Below are 16,085 nucleotides of genomic sequence, written 5' to 3'. Positions count from 1 at the left end.
GATGTTCTTTACATGTTATGTTTACTGTTATCACTTGATGTGAATAATAAATGTGAAAGATTTTGAAATTTAAAAAAAACTTAGGATTCCAACTTCCTCAAAAATGTTAAACTTAGATCTCTCCTGCATATTGCTTTCATTATATGTCAACACATTACTAGAATATACAGGAACTTGATGGTGTCTTCTCCTTTGAATATTTTTAGTAACACATTTTACTATGCCTCGAGTTGTTTTCTTATGTTAATATATCCATACTTTTTATCACAATCAAAAGCATATATTATGATAAATCTTTATTTATAAATAATCTTCATAAAAACTTCAACAATCAATAACTTACAAAATAAATATATAGAAAGAATATTTTTTATGGTATAATTTTTTTTCCCTAATTCAATCAGAAAGACCAACTAAAAATTATTTTAGAGTAGAATATATCACCGGTAAATAGAATATATCATATTATTGTGAACACACACATCTACATCTAAAGTGTACATTAAACTGTCAATCTTCAGGAGGTACATCACAAGAATTAACAGATTCTGCTATAAGTGGAGAATACTTTGAGAATTTACTTATCAGGGGTATCTAATGAAAAATGAAAATGAGGTGAGGCATTTGATCCCCCCTCCCACTTTTTACTACTCCTACTCTTGACTTATAATTAGTTTAAAGTAAATGCAGGTACCTGGTAAACAACATACATTGCATTTACCTATGATGATTCAGCCACTAACTTAATTTTGATTGATTGTTTGTGATTAATGCCACTGTCAGCACTCTTGGCAATTTCATGGCAGCAGTCTTGATTATTGGAGGAGATCAGAGTCCCAGAGAGAACAACAGCAGGAAAATTAATACTTAATTTTGACTATCCTGGATATCACTATAATTTAAACAAGGTTCAGTATATGATATATATCAAACTGATTCAACTATCACAACACATAAAATAAATTGTATCAGAAAATCTTAGGCTAATACTCTTACCAGTTAGATTATATTGTTATCACATCTACTTCACACTTTAATGCTGATGTACATTCTGATTAAAAATATAAGAAAAAAAATCTACTGAAACTGATTTCTTCTAAAACTAATATATATTGAAACTGATATAACACTACAATTAATATGAGATCACAATAATTCGATTGTCCTTTGTTTTCAGTATTTAGTTGCATGTGTTCATCATCTTTGGTAAACCTCCAAGGAGAAGATAAATTGGGTAGAAGCCATTACCAATAGCTTTCCTTAAAATAGAAATGTGAATAAAAAAAATAGTAAAATTACCCATCGTTTCACAGTTATCTTAATGAGGGGGTTGGAGGGGTCCTGATCCCAAAATCCTGAGCTTCAACATGGAATCATGAGGTCCCAAATTTAAATCCTGACCTCCCGAAATTAAAAAAAAATTCCCGAATCATGAAATGATCAATCACAAAATCCTGAGCTTAAAAACACCCGATCCCAGAGTCCCAATAAAGGTCCTACCCCCTCTAAATATTATTAATAAACAAATCAGCTGATAGTATGGTCTGTTGAAAATTTTTTATGTCACCGAGAAATCATAAAGTTGTCCATTCAACAAATATGACCAATTGACCATTTTACATATAGATTTTTTGTAAAACAAATTATTAAAATATTTTACAGGCAATAAAATATTCCCATACAAACTTTATAGTAAAACCGTTGCTTATATTTGAATATTAATGTAAAAATCTTAAAGTTCCAATACAAACTGGCAATTCTTACAATTTCAAATTAATAAATGACAGAAGTTAAAGTGAACATTTTATAACTCATATTTGACAGACAAATTTCTTGCATCATCTTAGGGATTTCATTCTATAGACCTTTTATTTTGTTGTCTTGTTAATTTTATGAATTCAAATAAATTCTATAAGTTATGTCCTAAATTTTTTTATCTATTTAAAAACATTATCTATCCACATATTTGAGTAAATCTATTATATGTTTTGTCAATTCAGGAATCTGTGTCTTTTGTAACAAATGTCCACCTCTATCAAACTGTACAGCTTTGTAGTACCATTCTGGAAGTAATTTGTCTGCAAAGAGTTTTGATACATATATAAACAATTTATTACTTTGAAAACATAGTACAAAGGAAGAATTTTAGAAAAGTTATGAAAAATATGACAATAATTTTAATAGAAATTGATTACCTAACATCATGGGTTTTGCTAATATTTTAAAGGCAACAATTTTCCCAAACTGTGTAATGAAAAATAATCTCCAGTGTTGAATTAAACTATGTTTTTTCAGAAATTAATGCAAGGATTCAATAATTTTCCAGAAATCACAGTAAATTATGTTGTTTTTTTTTCAAATTAAAAAATTGCAATAATAAATGCATACAATAATTTCTGCATTTAAAGTACTTATATAATTAGTAGATTAGAAAACAATAAAGAATGTAATTTAGAAACTATTAAAAAAAAGGCAAAAAAAACATTTGCTATATAGCATTTTGGGAATTGCCACAAATTCAAAATCATTACAGCTATCAGAATTAAATGTGTGAAATACAATTAAAGCAATATTGTCTCCCTTGCACATTATTGAGAACACCTCCATTTTGTTAAAAAAAAGTTGTAGGCCGTAACATTTATTTGTGATTCTTTTTTTTTTTTTTTTTACATATTAACATACCAATTTCTGCAGTTATTTCCCTTGGTGGTTCTTTAATGCTGTTTTCTCTACATAGATTTATGATGTCAGATTCCTTAATGCCGACATGATTTAGGATGTTGTATGGAATGTCTAGTTCAACTAATTTATCTGTTGTGGCAAAGCAAAACATGGCTGGCTTTTTCTTGTTTTTAATTGTTTCAACATGATCTAATATCTGAAATATAAAAACCAAACTTGTTTAAGGGGGTAGACCTTGGTTCAGGGAGATAACTCTTTAAATCATCAGTACGTTTGTAAAAGTCAAGTTCATCAATGTATTTTAAGCATTTATCTGAAACAGATTGAAAATAATCTATGTAACCTAGAAGCTTAGAATATATTTTTGAAAATGGTGGACACAAACGTACTGATGATTTTAAGAGTTATTTCCCTTAACCGAGGTCTACCTCCTTAAGTTTGCTATAATGCACACTCTCTCTGAAAAATAAATGTACTATTTAATTAAAAATTCAATTCATTGCATATTTAACAGACTTACTGAATCTGATTTCAGCTGCCTTTCAGTTTCATGTCTCTGAATTTGATATGTATTTTTTTTTACCATATGTAAGTAGTATAGACACTCAACTTGCCTAATATAATTTCATGTAAATCATTTATAGACTTTAAAAGCAACACTATTTTCCCATCAGTTTAAAAAATTTTAATAACTTTTAATTTTGGAAATGATCACATGATGGTTCTTTTTTTTTTAATTTATCATATTTTATTGAAATCTGTACATTTGTTAGTTTAAAAACATCAAGTACCGGTACCTTATCCCGGCCTCGTTAACATTAGTAAATAGCATATTTATACAGCTGTTAGTTTTTGTTAGTATTTACATACAATTTTCCATACTTGAAAAAATTATATACCATATCAGTAATATCCAAAAATGAAGTTTACCATTAAGAATTTCAAACATAATTATCTAATATAACAAATGCACAGGTTATGAAAAATATATAATGTGGGTAGTTAAAGTAGTAAAATTTAAAGATATATAAGATATATATTTTAAGTATGTCTGTAGATTATTTTGAATTCAAAATTATGAAAAGAAGAAAAAATAACCAAAAAACAAAAAGAAAGAAAGAAAGAAAAAAAAAGAAACCAACAAAAACAACAAAAGAAAGAATCAAAATTATAGATAATTGAAAGATAAATATTAAATTTAAAGGAAGTTAAAAGTTTTTTGTTTGTTTTTGGTTCTTTATTTGCAGAGATGAATTATGTAGTTCTTTCTCATGTAATAGACAATATATCATAATATGACAATTTTCTTTCTACTAATTTATGTACACATATACAATGTAAAAAAAATATCTGATCATTCATCGAAAAGAATAGCAAAAGCATTCCAACTTTTGTCAAAAATATCTACTCTTTTATTTTTAACAGCAATTATTTTTTCAGTGCTGTATAAAGATTTTAATTTACTTTGCACTGCCTGCATTGTCAAAGCTTTCTTAAAATATTTGCAGTTGAAAATATATTGTTTTATCTGCATATATATCAAATTTGCAGCATTCCCCCTAAATGATTTTGTAATATCCCCAAATAAAAAATATTTTAAGGTAAATGGAACACTTATACCATTTGACAAAAACCATGAGTCAATTTCATCAATGAATGTTTGAACAATCTCACAATTCCAAAATAAATGTACAATAGTTTCTACTTCTTCTTGACAAAAAATACAATTTGGGTTGTCAATAACATTAATTTTATTCAAAAACTTATTTGTACCTAAAATATGCTGATTTATTCTATATTGTAACCACTGTAGTTTGGTATTTTTTGTGACTTTAAAAGGTAATTTGAAAATTAATTTCCATTCATCTTCATCTACTTTTACAATTTGATCCCATTTTTTCTGACCCGTTGAAACTATATTATTTTTAATTAATAGTGAATACATGTCTTTTGTTCCCCTTGAGCTTTTAAAAAAAATCTTGGCAAATGAAGGAATAAAAGGGGCGACTAGTTTATAATTATCAAAAACATAGCCTTTTCTTGCATTCTTTACAGCCGAAATTATGCTGTTATATTTCATAACATTTCTATCAATTTTAAATATTTCTTCTAACTGTTCCAAACTGAGAATATTTCCAGCATCTGATACAATGTCATTAATGAAAAATATACCTTTATTAAACCAGTTTTTATAAAATACAGGTTTATTTTCTATTTTTATACAAGTATTCATCCACAATGGGCTTGACAAAAAATATTCCCACATATTCTTTTCTTCTTTATCAACAATAATGTCCCATGCATGGAATACGTCCTGCCAAAATTTATTTTTCATCTTTACTTTAATGTTTGACAAATAACCATTTCCAAACTTAAATAATTTTTCTTGATTTATTATGGAGAATAAAACATTTTTCCATTTATTATTAGATTGAAAAAGTTTTCTAACCCATGTAGATTTGAGTGCTATGATGAAGGAATTAAGATTGATCATTTTCAATCCACCTTCACTGTAATCCTTTTGTAACAGCTCCTTCTTGACTCTATGAACAGGTGAATTCCAAATAAATGTAAAAATAAGCTCATTAATCTTTTTCACAATTTCTTGATTTGGGTTTGGCAATGTAATTATAAGGTGATTAAGGACAGGTAAAATCAGAGTTTTTACAACTGTAATTTTCCCAATTACTGTAACAGTAAGATTTCTTTTTGACCATATTTTGATTAGATTTTTTATCTGCAAAACTCTCTCATTATAATTGATGTTAATAATTTTATCAAGATCTACGTCAAAATTAATACCCAATAACTTAAAAGATGTTGCACCCCAGGATAAATTTCTGTTTGGACAAAGTTTGTCACTACAGTATCTTTTACTCCCAATCCAAACTACCTGTGTTTTAGAAAAGTTTATATTTAGCCCCGAGAGGTTTGCATACCAATCTAATTCATTTAAAGTTTGATTTAAGGACTGTTCACTTCCATCTAAAATAAGTGAAGTATCATCTGCAAACTGTGATAACTTATGTTCTATCCTAGTCACAGTTATGCCAGTAATATTTGTATTCCCCCGTATTCTAATTGCCAAAATTTCTGCACAAAGTATAAAAAGGTAGGGTGATAAGGGATCCCCTTGTCTACAGCCACGTCCTATTTGAAAAAAGTCTGAAAGATTTCCTCCCTGAATGACTGCAGATGAGATATTATTATAAAATACTTTAACCCAGTTGATAATAGATTCACCAAAATTAAAAAATTGCAATACTGACAACAAAAAGTCCCAAGATAGAGAATCAAATGCTTTTTCAAAATCAATTAAAAGCAATAAACCTGGAATGTTATGTTCTTCTGTATATTGTAAAAGATCATAAATCAATCTGATGTTATCCCCAATAAAACGCCCACTAATAAAGCCAGTTTGATCTAAATCAATCAGTTTGTCTAAAACTTTTTTTAAATCTACTAGCAATAACCCCTGAACCAATTTTGTATACAGTATTAAGCAAGGAGATAGGTCTCCAATTTTTTAGTAAATGCCTTGGTTTATTGTCTTTTGGTAAGCATATAATGATTCCCTGTCTTTGAGTCACTGATAAATGTCCCAAATTTGACCCATAATTTAAAGATTTAACAACAAAAGATTTCAAATCCTTCCAGAAAAACTTAAAAAAATCTGTTGAAAAACCATCTGACCCTGGTGATTTATTATTATTCATTTTCTGTAAAGTAATGCTAGCTTCATTAGTAGTTATCTCCCCTTCTAAATTCAACTGTTCATCCACAGTTAATTTATTAAAATTTAATCTTTCAAATCTCTTTCTAAATCACTCAGTTTACACCCATTGCCAATAGTATCCTTATTTTTGTATAAATTTTCATAAAAGTATTTTGTCTCCTTTAAAATATCAAATTGGTTTGTAATAATTTTCCCATCATCTTTTTCGACTTTGGGAATTATTTTGCTTGTAAAATTTTTTGATTCAAGACCGCAAAAATACTTTGTAGGTTTTTCACCTTCTTCAATCCACTGCACTCTAGAGCGTATAAATTTACCTCTAATCTTTTCTTTTCTTATACTTTCTAATTCTTGTTTTTTAATTTCTAAGCTATGTAATACATTTTCTTCCAGTTTAGCTTCTAATATTTCAATATCACATAATAGATCTTTTTCCTTTTTATCCCTTTGTTTTTTCTTATAGCTTGAATAAGATGATGGTTCTAATAAAACTAATATGGCCGCTCTACAAATAGTGCAGAATATAACTAGAATCATGTCAAAGAAAAAAGAACTAGTTATAGCACTACCTTTATTTAAAATGTACCTTTGGAAAATTAAAAGAGGCTATTATAAAGGTCTGATCAAAATACAATGTAAAAGTGCACATATTGGTACATTTGGACTTGATAAAAGATCCTACAATGATCATACTGTAGAAAAATCGAAAATTGTATAGATTAATCACCTTCTCAAATTCAGCAGTAGCAACATTTTCAACAGCTACTTGTAATGGTTGAACATCATACCTGGCAAAACCTGAAAGACAAATACTATTAAATATTGTTTGATAAACAAATGCTACTAATCGCTAAGTTAATAAAACCTAAAAAAAAAAGGCCTCATATTGCAGTGCATTTTGCTTATAGTTATTTCTAAATGTAATGCTATGTAAAAGTATTTTTCCCCATTAGTTGGTGGTTTTATTCAACTTTGAGTCAGGCTGTACATGTATTTGAATAATTAAATTTAAACCAAATTTGGTTTTAATTGTCTCATGCAATTAACTGGTAAATCCAAAATGATGTGATTGGTTGCTTATCATTATGACATCAAATCTAAAGTAACGGTAGCCTTTTTTTAACATTACATCATTATACCATGCTTAACATTATAAAATGTTACTAGAAATATAAAAATGTTTTTACCAATTAATTCATAAAACTTTGGCAACAGAGGTGAATAAAATGACTGTAATCTTGGATTCTTCAGAAGCCTTGAAAAGAACTGTATAACATTGTGTGGTCTGGCATATCTACAAAAACAAAGAAGTATACAGCTAATAAATAGTAGGCTCTGTCAAAACATACAATTAACAGTGACTATGCTCCAAGTCAGACGTCTCTGGCCTTTGTTAGTATTGTATTTTTTTAAATTTTAGTACATATATAAGTTTTTGAGTTCAGAGTGACATCCATTATCCATGAACTAGTACACATAATTGTTTAGGGCCCATGTTAAGCGCCTCTTCATTTCTGAATTTTCTTGCTGTGTAGAAGAACTATTGGTGGCCTTAGTTTAAACATACTTATTTAGTGTGGATTGGGAAACAAGTTATTGCAACTTATATTAATCCCTCATCACTTTGTGGCCTTGTAGCGGCATTAGCCTACTCTTTTATGTAATCTACAAGGGTATCTTTGACGTGCAAGAGATATGGCTCTGTCTTAACATGGGTCAGCCATTTATCATCCCCTTCCGACTGACTATCATCGTTTCTCAAGACCATACTCGCAAATGGTGGCCTTGTGCTGTTTTCTTATCTTTGGAGAGTTGTTCTCTCTTTGACACATTCTCAATTGAAAGGTCTCTGGCAAAAATTTATCAAAGAGAGGTGTCATTGTGGTAAAATAGAAACAAACAAAGACACAAATTTCCTTTACTCCAATAAAAAGCGTCTAACCAAAATCACGGTAAACTACACATAACAAAAACTAATTCTACCAAATTTGAAATTTGTTACAGAGGATGCACAAAGTGTCATTGTGTCGCAATGGTCAAAGTTCAATGACTGCAATTAAAATGATCAAAAGAAATCAGATGAACTGACAGAAAAAATTCAAATCCATTGTAACAATTTAAAAATTTATATTCATTCACCAATATTAAAATAATGTATGTATGATAGTTTACCTGTGTGGTTTACCTCCTAAAAAATTTAAGAAGACTGCAGATTTAATTCTATCATTTTCAGCTGCAGCTCTAAATCCTAGAAATGATCCAGCACTGTGCGAGATAAGAACATCTACCCTGAAATAAAAATGTAGGTGTATCCATACTTTTGGAGTTATCGTGCTTACAAAATTTATTGACTGACAGACAGACAGATGGACAGAGAGACAATAGCTGTTTGCGAGTGATTGTCATTGCTTGGCTCTAAATCCTTTAATAATTACTTGTATACAGTTCAAATAAAGCTAAAGGTAATAATTTTTATAATAACTATTATTTTAAATTATAAGCATATAACATGTATATTGCCCATGTTGTGATGTTACACTTTTGTTTCAGGTAAGGGTGAAGGTTGAAACCTATTAAAAAATGTTTAAACCTGCTGCATTTGTTTGCACCTGTCCTAAATCAGGAATCAGATGTTTAGCAGTTGTTGTTTGTTGATGTGGTTTATAAGTGTTTCTAATTTCTCGTTTTTTATATAGATTAGACCATTGGTTTTCATGTTTAAATGGTTTTACACTAGTCATTTTTGGGGCCCTTTACAACTTACCACATCTCTTTACATCTATATACAAACCTTTCAAGTTTTAATTCATCCAAAATCCTATTAAGCATATCTGCTTTCCCTGTTGGACTATAATCAATACTATAAACTTCATTTGCTGGTAGCCTACTTTCACCACAACCTATTGCGAGATATTATGCTATTTAGATAATTCAAAAGATTATTCAGATATTAAAAATCTTAATTATTATGTATGAGTTACCACATTACCAGATTTTGGGGCATATTATAAAAATTTCACATCATACTGAACATGTATACTATGTATACAATGTGACCACACAATTATGGTAAATTACCTCATACATTGAACCAAAACTTTAACCTGATTAACTCAAGCATATTGCCAATGAGACAACTCTTGGATGGAGACTAAATGAGATGGACAGGTCACTATTCCTACTTCAACAGTGAACAAAACCCATATCAAGTATACGTGCTTTGTATACATAGTTATTATCAATATAATCAGGGACTAAACTTGGGAACTTCACGCTGGGAGCCCAGACCAGATTTTTCATAATTTAAGTTTCTATATATATATATGTTTAACTAAAATTTACCTGAAAGTTTAGGGGCCCAGCTAAAAATCTAGGAGCCATGGGTGACTGGGCTCCCTTTAAGTTTTGTCCCTGAGTAAGCTATAAAAGGCCCTATATTGGCCTATATGACAAATTGTTCAAATTTTCAGAAGCCTGACTTATGATTATTAAACAATAAAGGAAAAACATATATGACAGTCAGCAACCAATGGTAATGTAAATCATCTAAATTGACAATTATTTTTAGAAGTTTTATTCATAACAATCATGTGGACTCCTTCTAGGATGTGAACACAACTTCATCTTTAAATACTTAAAGGTGGTACATGACACTACAGGGAGATAACTCTGTTAAAATCAGCTGAAAGTTCTAAATCCAATTCTGTTGTTAAGAAAATATTAAGCTTCTGATTGATCAAAATTAGTGTTTGTCAAACTGCTATATATCCGATAACATTTATCTGATAAGTGTGTGGTTCAAGTTTTGTGATATTTTAATATGTTTTGTCAATGGGTCAAAGTTAATATTTTGTCAAAATTTTATGAAAATTAAACGAGCAAAATCAATGTAGTCAAGGTGTTTGGTACCAACCCATACTTTAACCTGATATGTGACAAACAGACCAAATGATTGGCTAATAGAGAAAAATGAGTACAGACATAATAACATACAAGCACTCATTTTACTTAAAGACAGGGCATAAAGGTTTGTTCTAATTTGAAAACTTACCTGGAAAATCTGGTGCAATACATTTCATGCCATGTTGAGCTAACTGTAAGGACAGGTTGTGAAAGTCACCACCGTCTCCAGGCATACCATGTAAAGCTAAGACGACCGGATCACTTGGGGATGCATCATGTCTGGATGTGGTCTGTACATTTAATTGTACAGCAATATCTTCTACTTTATGTGGATCTGATGACTTAAATTTTACAGGAAGTGTTAGTTTGTTATGAACAATATTTTCTGGCTGATGAGGAAGTTTATCAGCTTTTAACTGTTGATTCTCAAGTCTGCTTGAAGTTAATAGATTTCTACATTGAAATTTCAAATGACTCCTGAACTGTTTTGTAATTTCACATACAAAGTAATAATGGCAACTTTTACTGCAGCACTGCATCTTTCAGCATTCTGAAAAAGGAAAACTAAACATGAATTGAATAAAAAAAATTATTTCAGTGCTGAAACTATCAGACAATTTGCTTATTATCAACCACGTCAACCAGTTTGAAGAATGGCTATAGTTTGAGAAACAGTAGCTCTCTTATAAAAAAAAATGTACATTTGTATAATCTGTCTCTTATTATATACTACAAAAACATGCAATATTTAAGGTAATTATTATAAGTACATTCATTAGGAATCCAGTCTTTACTGTGTTTTTCTGGTGATGAATTTTGCACTGATTCAAATGAAAAGATGAATGTAAGCCATTTTTATTGGCCAAAATATTGGCTGTTAAATGGTATTGAACTTTTTAAGGTGCATGCATGCAAGTCTGGGATTGCACTCAGACATCATCTGACAGTGTTTGTATGACTAGCTGATAACAAGTTTTGTTTTCATTTTATTCCAAATATTTTTTAAGAAATAATCATGATAATTATTATTTTAACAATCCTAATTCTTGCTTGGTTATTCAACATGTTTAATTTGGGTTGTACACATTACTATGTATGGTAGACATGGTAGAAGAGAACGAGAAGAATTAATTAACAACTTTGTGTAATACTTATCTAAAGCACCTTAAGCTTGTATTATACAACTCGTCTAAACATCAGCCCAACAATGTTAGATGTGTAAATTTGCTTTCGCAAATTTTTTGTTCTTCCCTCGCCGGGATTCAAACTCATTCTACTGAGATATCTAGACACCAAATCGCCTACACTGTATCCGACACGCTAGACCACTCGACCACCTTAGCTTGACAATAATAAAGCTTTTGGTGGCCAGGTGTTACCTTTCCTTGTCAGTTTTAATCTAGCGTCACAATACAGTACATGATATATAAGGCATGAAGATGGTATTGTTACATACATATATATGCAAACATGAGACAGAGTTGTCTTTAAGTCACAACTGGAGATTTAAACATTTTCAGGCCTTAACCAAAGAGTGAATATATATTTGTGGACGCTACGTATACCAACAGAATATAGGATCACTTTGGCTTCCTTTTTGTGACAAAAGTCGCTGGATCAGCAAAAAGGAAGGTATGAATTTTTAAGAGAAGAGACTGAAAAAAAATCGAAAGATTATTTTGAATCGTGCTGAAAGATTCACTTTCACATGTTTAATGTATATGTTTCAATTTCTATTTAACTGTTAAGCTTAATTGAAATAAACATTGACCTCCAATAATACATTTCTTTCCTTAAGCTTTCATTCATAAAAATCTCAACCAACAGAACTATTGTTTTATTGTTTTATCATTCAATTTAAAAAATCACTTCACATCCTAATGACTATTGTTCATACATATATGTATATGTTACAGTGAATTTGTATAATCAGTGATTATGTAGAATCCCTGAAATTTTCAGGGATTATGTATAATCACTAGAAAAAAGGTCAGGGATTATACATAATAACTGAAGTGAAGAAATAGTTTTATTTATAAAGAAAATGAATAAACGTCAAATAATTTATGCTATAAATGATCATAAGAAAACAGCATTACACTGTATAAACATAAACTGTAAAATGTTAAGCACAAAATATCAAAATGATAACCCTATTTTTTTTAAATGTTAGGCACAATATATTAAAATGTTAAACACAATATATTAAAATAAATGCCTTACGTCTGTTATTACCACAATATCCACATTTTAGAAACCATTTTCATTCACATATCGAATCAGATTTTATGACCCGCTTAAGAGAAATAAAGTGTTCCTTAAACAATCTGTAGGTACCCCCCAAAAAGGGAATTAGCAACACCGAACTGGTTCAAGCAAGAAACTAATGTTTTTTGGCCAGGCGATATCCTTTTTCAGACTTTTGGTGAACAATTATCATTAAGTTTTTTGATATCCCCTTTCCTTTTTCACCCTGTGGAATTATGCTAAGAGAATATTGCACCAAATGCCAGTTTCCTCTAAACTTTCGTCCTAATTGTCAATCCTTAGTTTTTCTATACATTTAGATGCGTAAGTTCGCTCTGTTTAAATTTTCTTGTTCATTTGAACAAAAACAAAACAAAAAAAAAATCAAAAAAAAAAAAAAATGTTCCATAATTTGTTTTCCATGTACCACAAATAACATGCTCTGTGGATTTACAAATAGAACATGAATATCCATTGGACTCTGGCTTTTAATAAACAAACAATACATGTAAAGTTATCGCTTTAAAGTGAATCTTGATAATATTAATTTTGAAAGTTTTCAACTTTATCTCTAAACCTTCAGTTGGTTGTATCTTTAAGATCGTCCTCTGTGTTTAAAAGCAAAATTATTTCATCTACAAGGAATATGAAAGTATGATTTACTTGTGTCTAATCCATTTTGCTTTAATTCAGCAAATAAAATATGTTTAAACTAAACTATGAAAGTAAAAAATGATGATTATTCTATATGTATTATTCTTTTTTATCAAACAAATTAAATTATTCATAATCCCTGAAAAAAATATTAGGGAATTTGTAGAATAAGTATTAAAATGTTCAGTGATTATGTAAAATCACTGGTCATTTTCAGGGATTATATATAATTACTAATGATTTTAGTGATTCTACATATTCCCTGAAAAATCAGGGATTCTACATAATCCCTGATTATACAAATTCACTGTAACATATATAAGTAATAAGTGAGATCAAAAGTTAACAATTTATGGGTTAATGTTAAACATCTGATTAAATTAAATTGTGATTAAATGAATGACATGCCTTCAGGTAAACTGCTGAAAGTTTTTTTTCTGCAAATCAAGTGAAAGGATTATAACTAATTGTTTACCAAACACTATATTGTTTCCTTTTGATCTCATTCAGAATAACATAATCATGATTATGATTTCATTTAGACAAATTTAATTACTAAGTAAACAAGTTATTACTGCTTAAATTGATGTACCATGTGACATACTGTCAGAGAAATTACATAAATAATTGATAAATAAGCACTCATTTATATCATTAACACATAGACTGCATGAATGTTCTATATATGGTATAGCCAGATTCTGCAAAGGAACATGACTTAAAGCTACACAACAAAACAAAGGTAATGTATTTGCTGTTTAAATTTTGCAACCTTGAATCCAGGAGTTCAGTATATTAATTAAATAAAGTATTCATAAAGTTTTCATCCAGTACATAACAGAGTGTGCCACTTTCATGACTATTTAAACATGTTAAAGTCATCTACTAATCATCTAATGCAGAGGCGGATTTAGGGGGGCCCCCCTTTTTAGGAAAAAATTTGGTTGCTTATATAAGGAATCATTGAAGCGTGACTGGAGCGGGCCCCCTCTTAGGTCAGTCAGTGGGCCCCCACTTATGAAAATTTCTGGATCCGCTACTGTAATGATCTTTAACAAATCTTTGGTTTTGAATTTACCTGGGACTAATAGATAATTCAATATTCTATTTACACATTGAAAAAAATTAAAAGCTGCCTTGATTACTCTAAATATCCATTAAACTATATAAAGACAGACTTATTCAGAGATTTTAAAAATCCATTGAGAAAATTATACTACAATGTACTTTATTATTGACGATTAAGATACTCATCTCTATTTGCATAGTATATAAACTTGCAGTATAACCAATAAAACAAACTTTAAAAAAACAAAAAAAACACTTTCTTATCTAATGAATTTTACCTAGTAAGATAGTTGAAATATATTATACATCTAATATGTTATTATTTTGAAAATTGGGTCAGCTATATAGTTTTTAACCTTAAAATTCCAAAAATTAAGAACACTAATGCTAATTAATAACTGACAAGAAGCCCATGGTCAGGTCTCTGTCGGGTCAATATACTGGAAATTTACTTATTACTTTAATTTCGTTTAAGATATTGCTGATGTAAAATTTTGTCATAGATTTCATTAAACTGATCCAATGGTAAATGTAGGTATAAGCAGAGTAACAAAATGACAATTCTCATGTTACATGTGTTATAATTTTCACTTTTTTCTTTTTTTATTGTACAACAGAGAACGATAACCCCTTTCTGAGTAAAGCAAAAGCAATAAAATGCTTCGCTGAGTGCAGCCTGATACGACCACAGAGGTTGAACCCTGAACAGTTGGGGGCAAATTTGAACATAATACGTCATTATATTCAAGCTTGATACTGTCTGAATTTGAATTGTGATAAAATATTTCACATAATATAGGTTTCTGACACAAAATAAATGTGGTCAAAGATCTTACAAATTTATAGCGCAATACTGTGCTATTGAAGATTTCTTCTTGAAATTTATAAAAAATTCTAAATTTGAATAATTTTGAAAAAAAAATAAATTAATCCCTTAAAAAAATTGTAAAAAAAACTCTTCTTTAACTTTAGGGTTCTATTAAAACCCACATAGAGCTATACTAAACTATCCTTTACTCCAACCCTACCCTAACCCATACCTAAACCTAATACTTGCTCTAACCCTCAAACCTTAAACCCTAACCTCATTGGGTCTAAGTGTGACGCAGGATTGCCAATTTTTTGTAAGCGGGGCATGTAAAAGTCAAATTATTGTGCTGTGAAAACGGGAAATGATGTCTAGTGGGAGACGGGAAATTACTAAAAATAAGAATTGCTTACATACATAGTGTAAGGAGGATACGGGAAATCTGACAAAACAGTAGGTGTGATCCGGGATCTGGGATCAGAACCCCCCCCCCACAATGAGACCCACACATATAAACCATAACCATGAATTAACTCTTACTTTAAAGAATGGGGACCCTTAAAGCAAAAGGCCATTAAAAGGTTGTCCTACCCCAAATTTGGAATCATAATGTTAAAACTCAAAATTTCAGTCCAACTTCTGTCGTGACCTCGAACTTTGACCACAACTTGGCATAAGATATCTTGGAAAATTCGTCTTTCATTATCAATAAAAAGTCCCAAAACTTTTATCCCATACGCAAAGTTTACATCAACTGACATAGAATATCTTACAAATCGACAAAAGCCTATTAAATTACTTTCAGAATACGTAACCTTACATAAAAATCACAACCATGTGGATCAGCTTACGGGACAAGCTACCCAATGTTTACCTTGTGAGAGCAGACGAATTGAATTGTTTTCGAATCCGGAGAATCTATGTAGTTTTTTTATCCGCTTTTGAAATACATATTTGCGTTTTATATTTTCTAAATAATATCTTTCA

At 29.8% G+C, this 16,085-nt stretch overlaps 1 protein-coding gene across 2 annotated transcripts; it reads right to left on the bottom strand.

Moving 5' to 3' along the window:
• Positions 1-283: 283 nt before the first annotated feature.
• LOC139481423 (uncharacterized) lies at positions 284-15,983 on the bottom strand. 2 transcript variants are annotated; one of them, XM_071264747.1, is made up of 8 exons: positions 15,919-15,983; positions 10,470-10,871; positions 9,210-9,318; positions 8,591-8,707; positions 7,606-7,712; positions 7,146-7,216; positions 2,683-2,878; positions 284-2,078 (listed from the first exon to the last, which is right to left on the bottom strand). In XM_071264747.1, the coding sequence occupies exons 2-8, from the start codon at positions 10,858-10,860 to the stop codon at positions 1,951-1,953; spliced, it is 1,119 nt and encodes a 372-aa protein (XP_071120848.1). In that variant the 5' UTR covers positions 10,861-10,871; positions 15,919-15,983; the 3' UTR covers positions 284-1,950. The 2 variants fall into 2 exon arrangements, with proteins under 2 accessions (XP_071120848.1, XP_071120849.1); XM_071264748.1 differs by having other exon boundaries at positions 15,914-15,971.
• Between the last annotated feature and the right edge of the window lie 102 nt (positions 15,984-16,085).

This window comes from Mytilus edulis, chromosome 7 (genome assembly GCF_963676685.1).
Source record: "Mytilus edulis chromosome 7, xbMytEdul2.2, whole genome shotgun sequence".
Lineage (NCBI taxonomy): Eukaryota > Metazoa > Mollusca > Bivalvia > Mytilida > Mytilidae > Mytilus > Mytilus edulis.
Note: the sequence above shows the minus strand (reverse complement) of the source record. Positions and strands in the feature narration are given on the sequence as shown.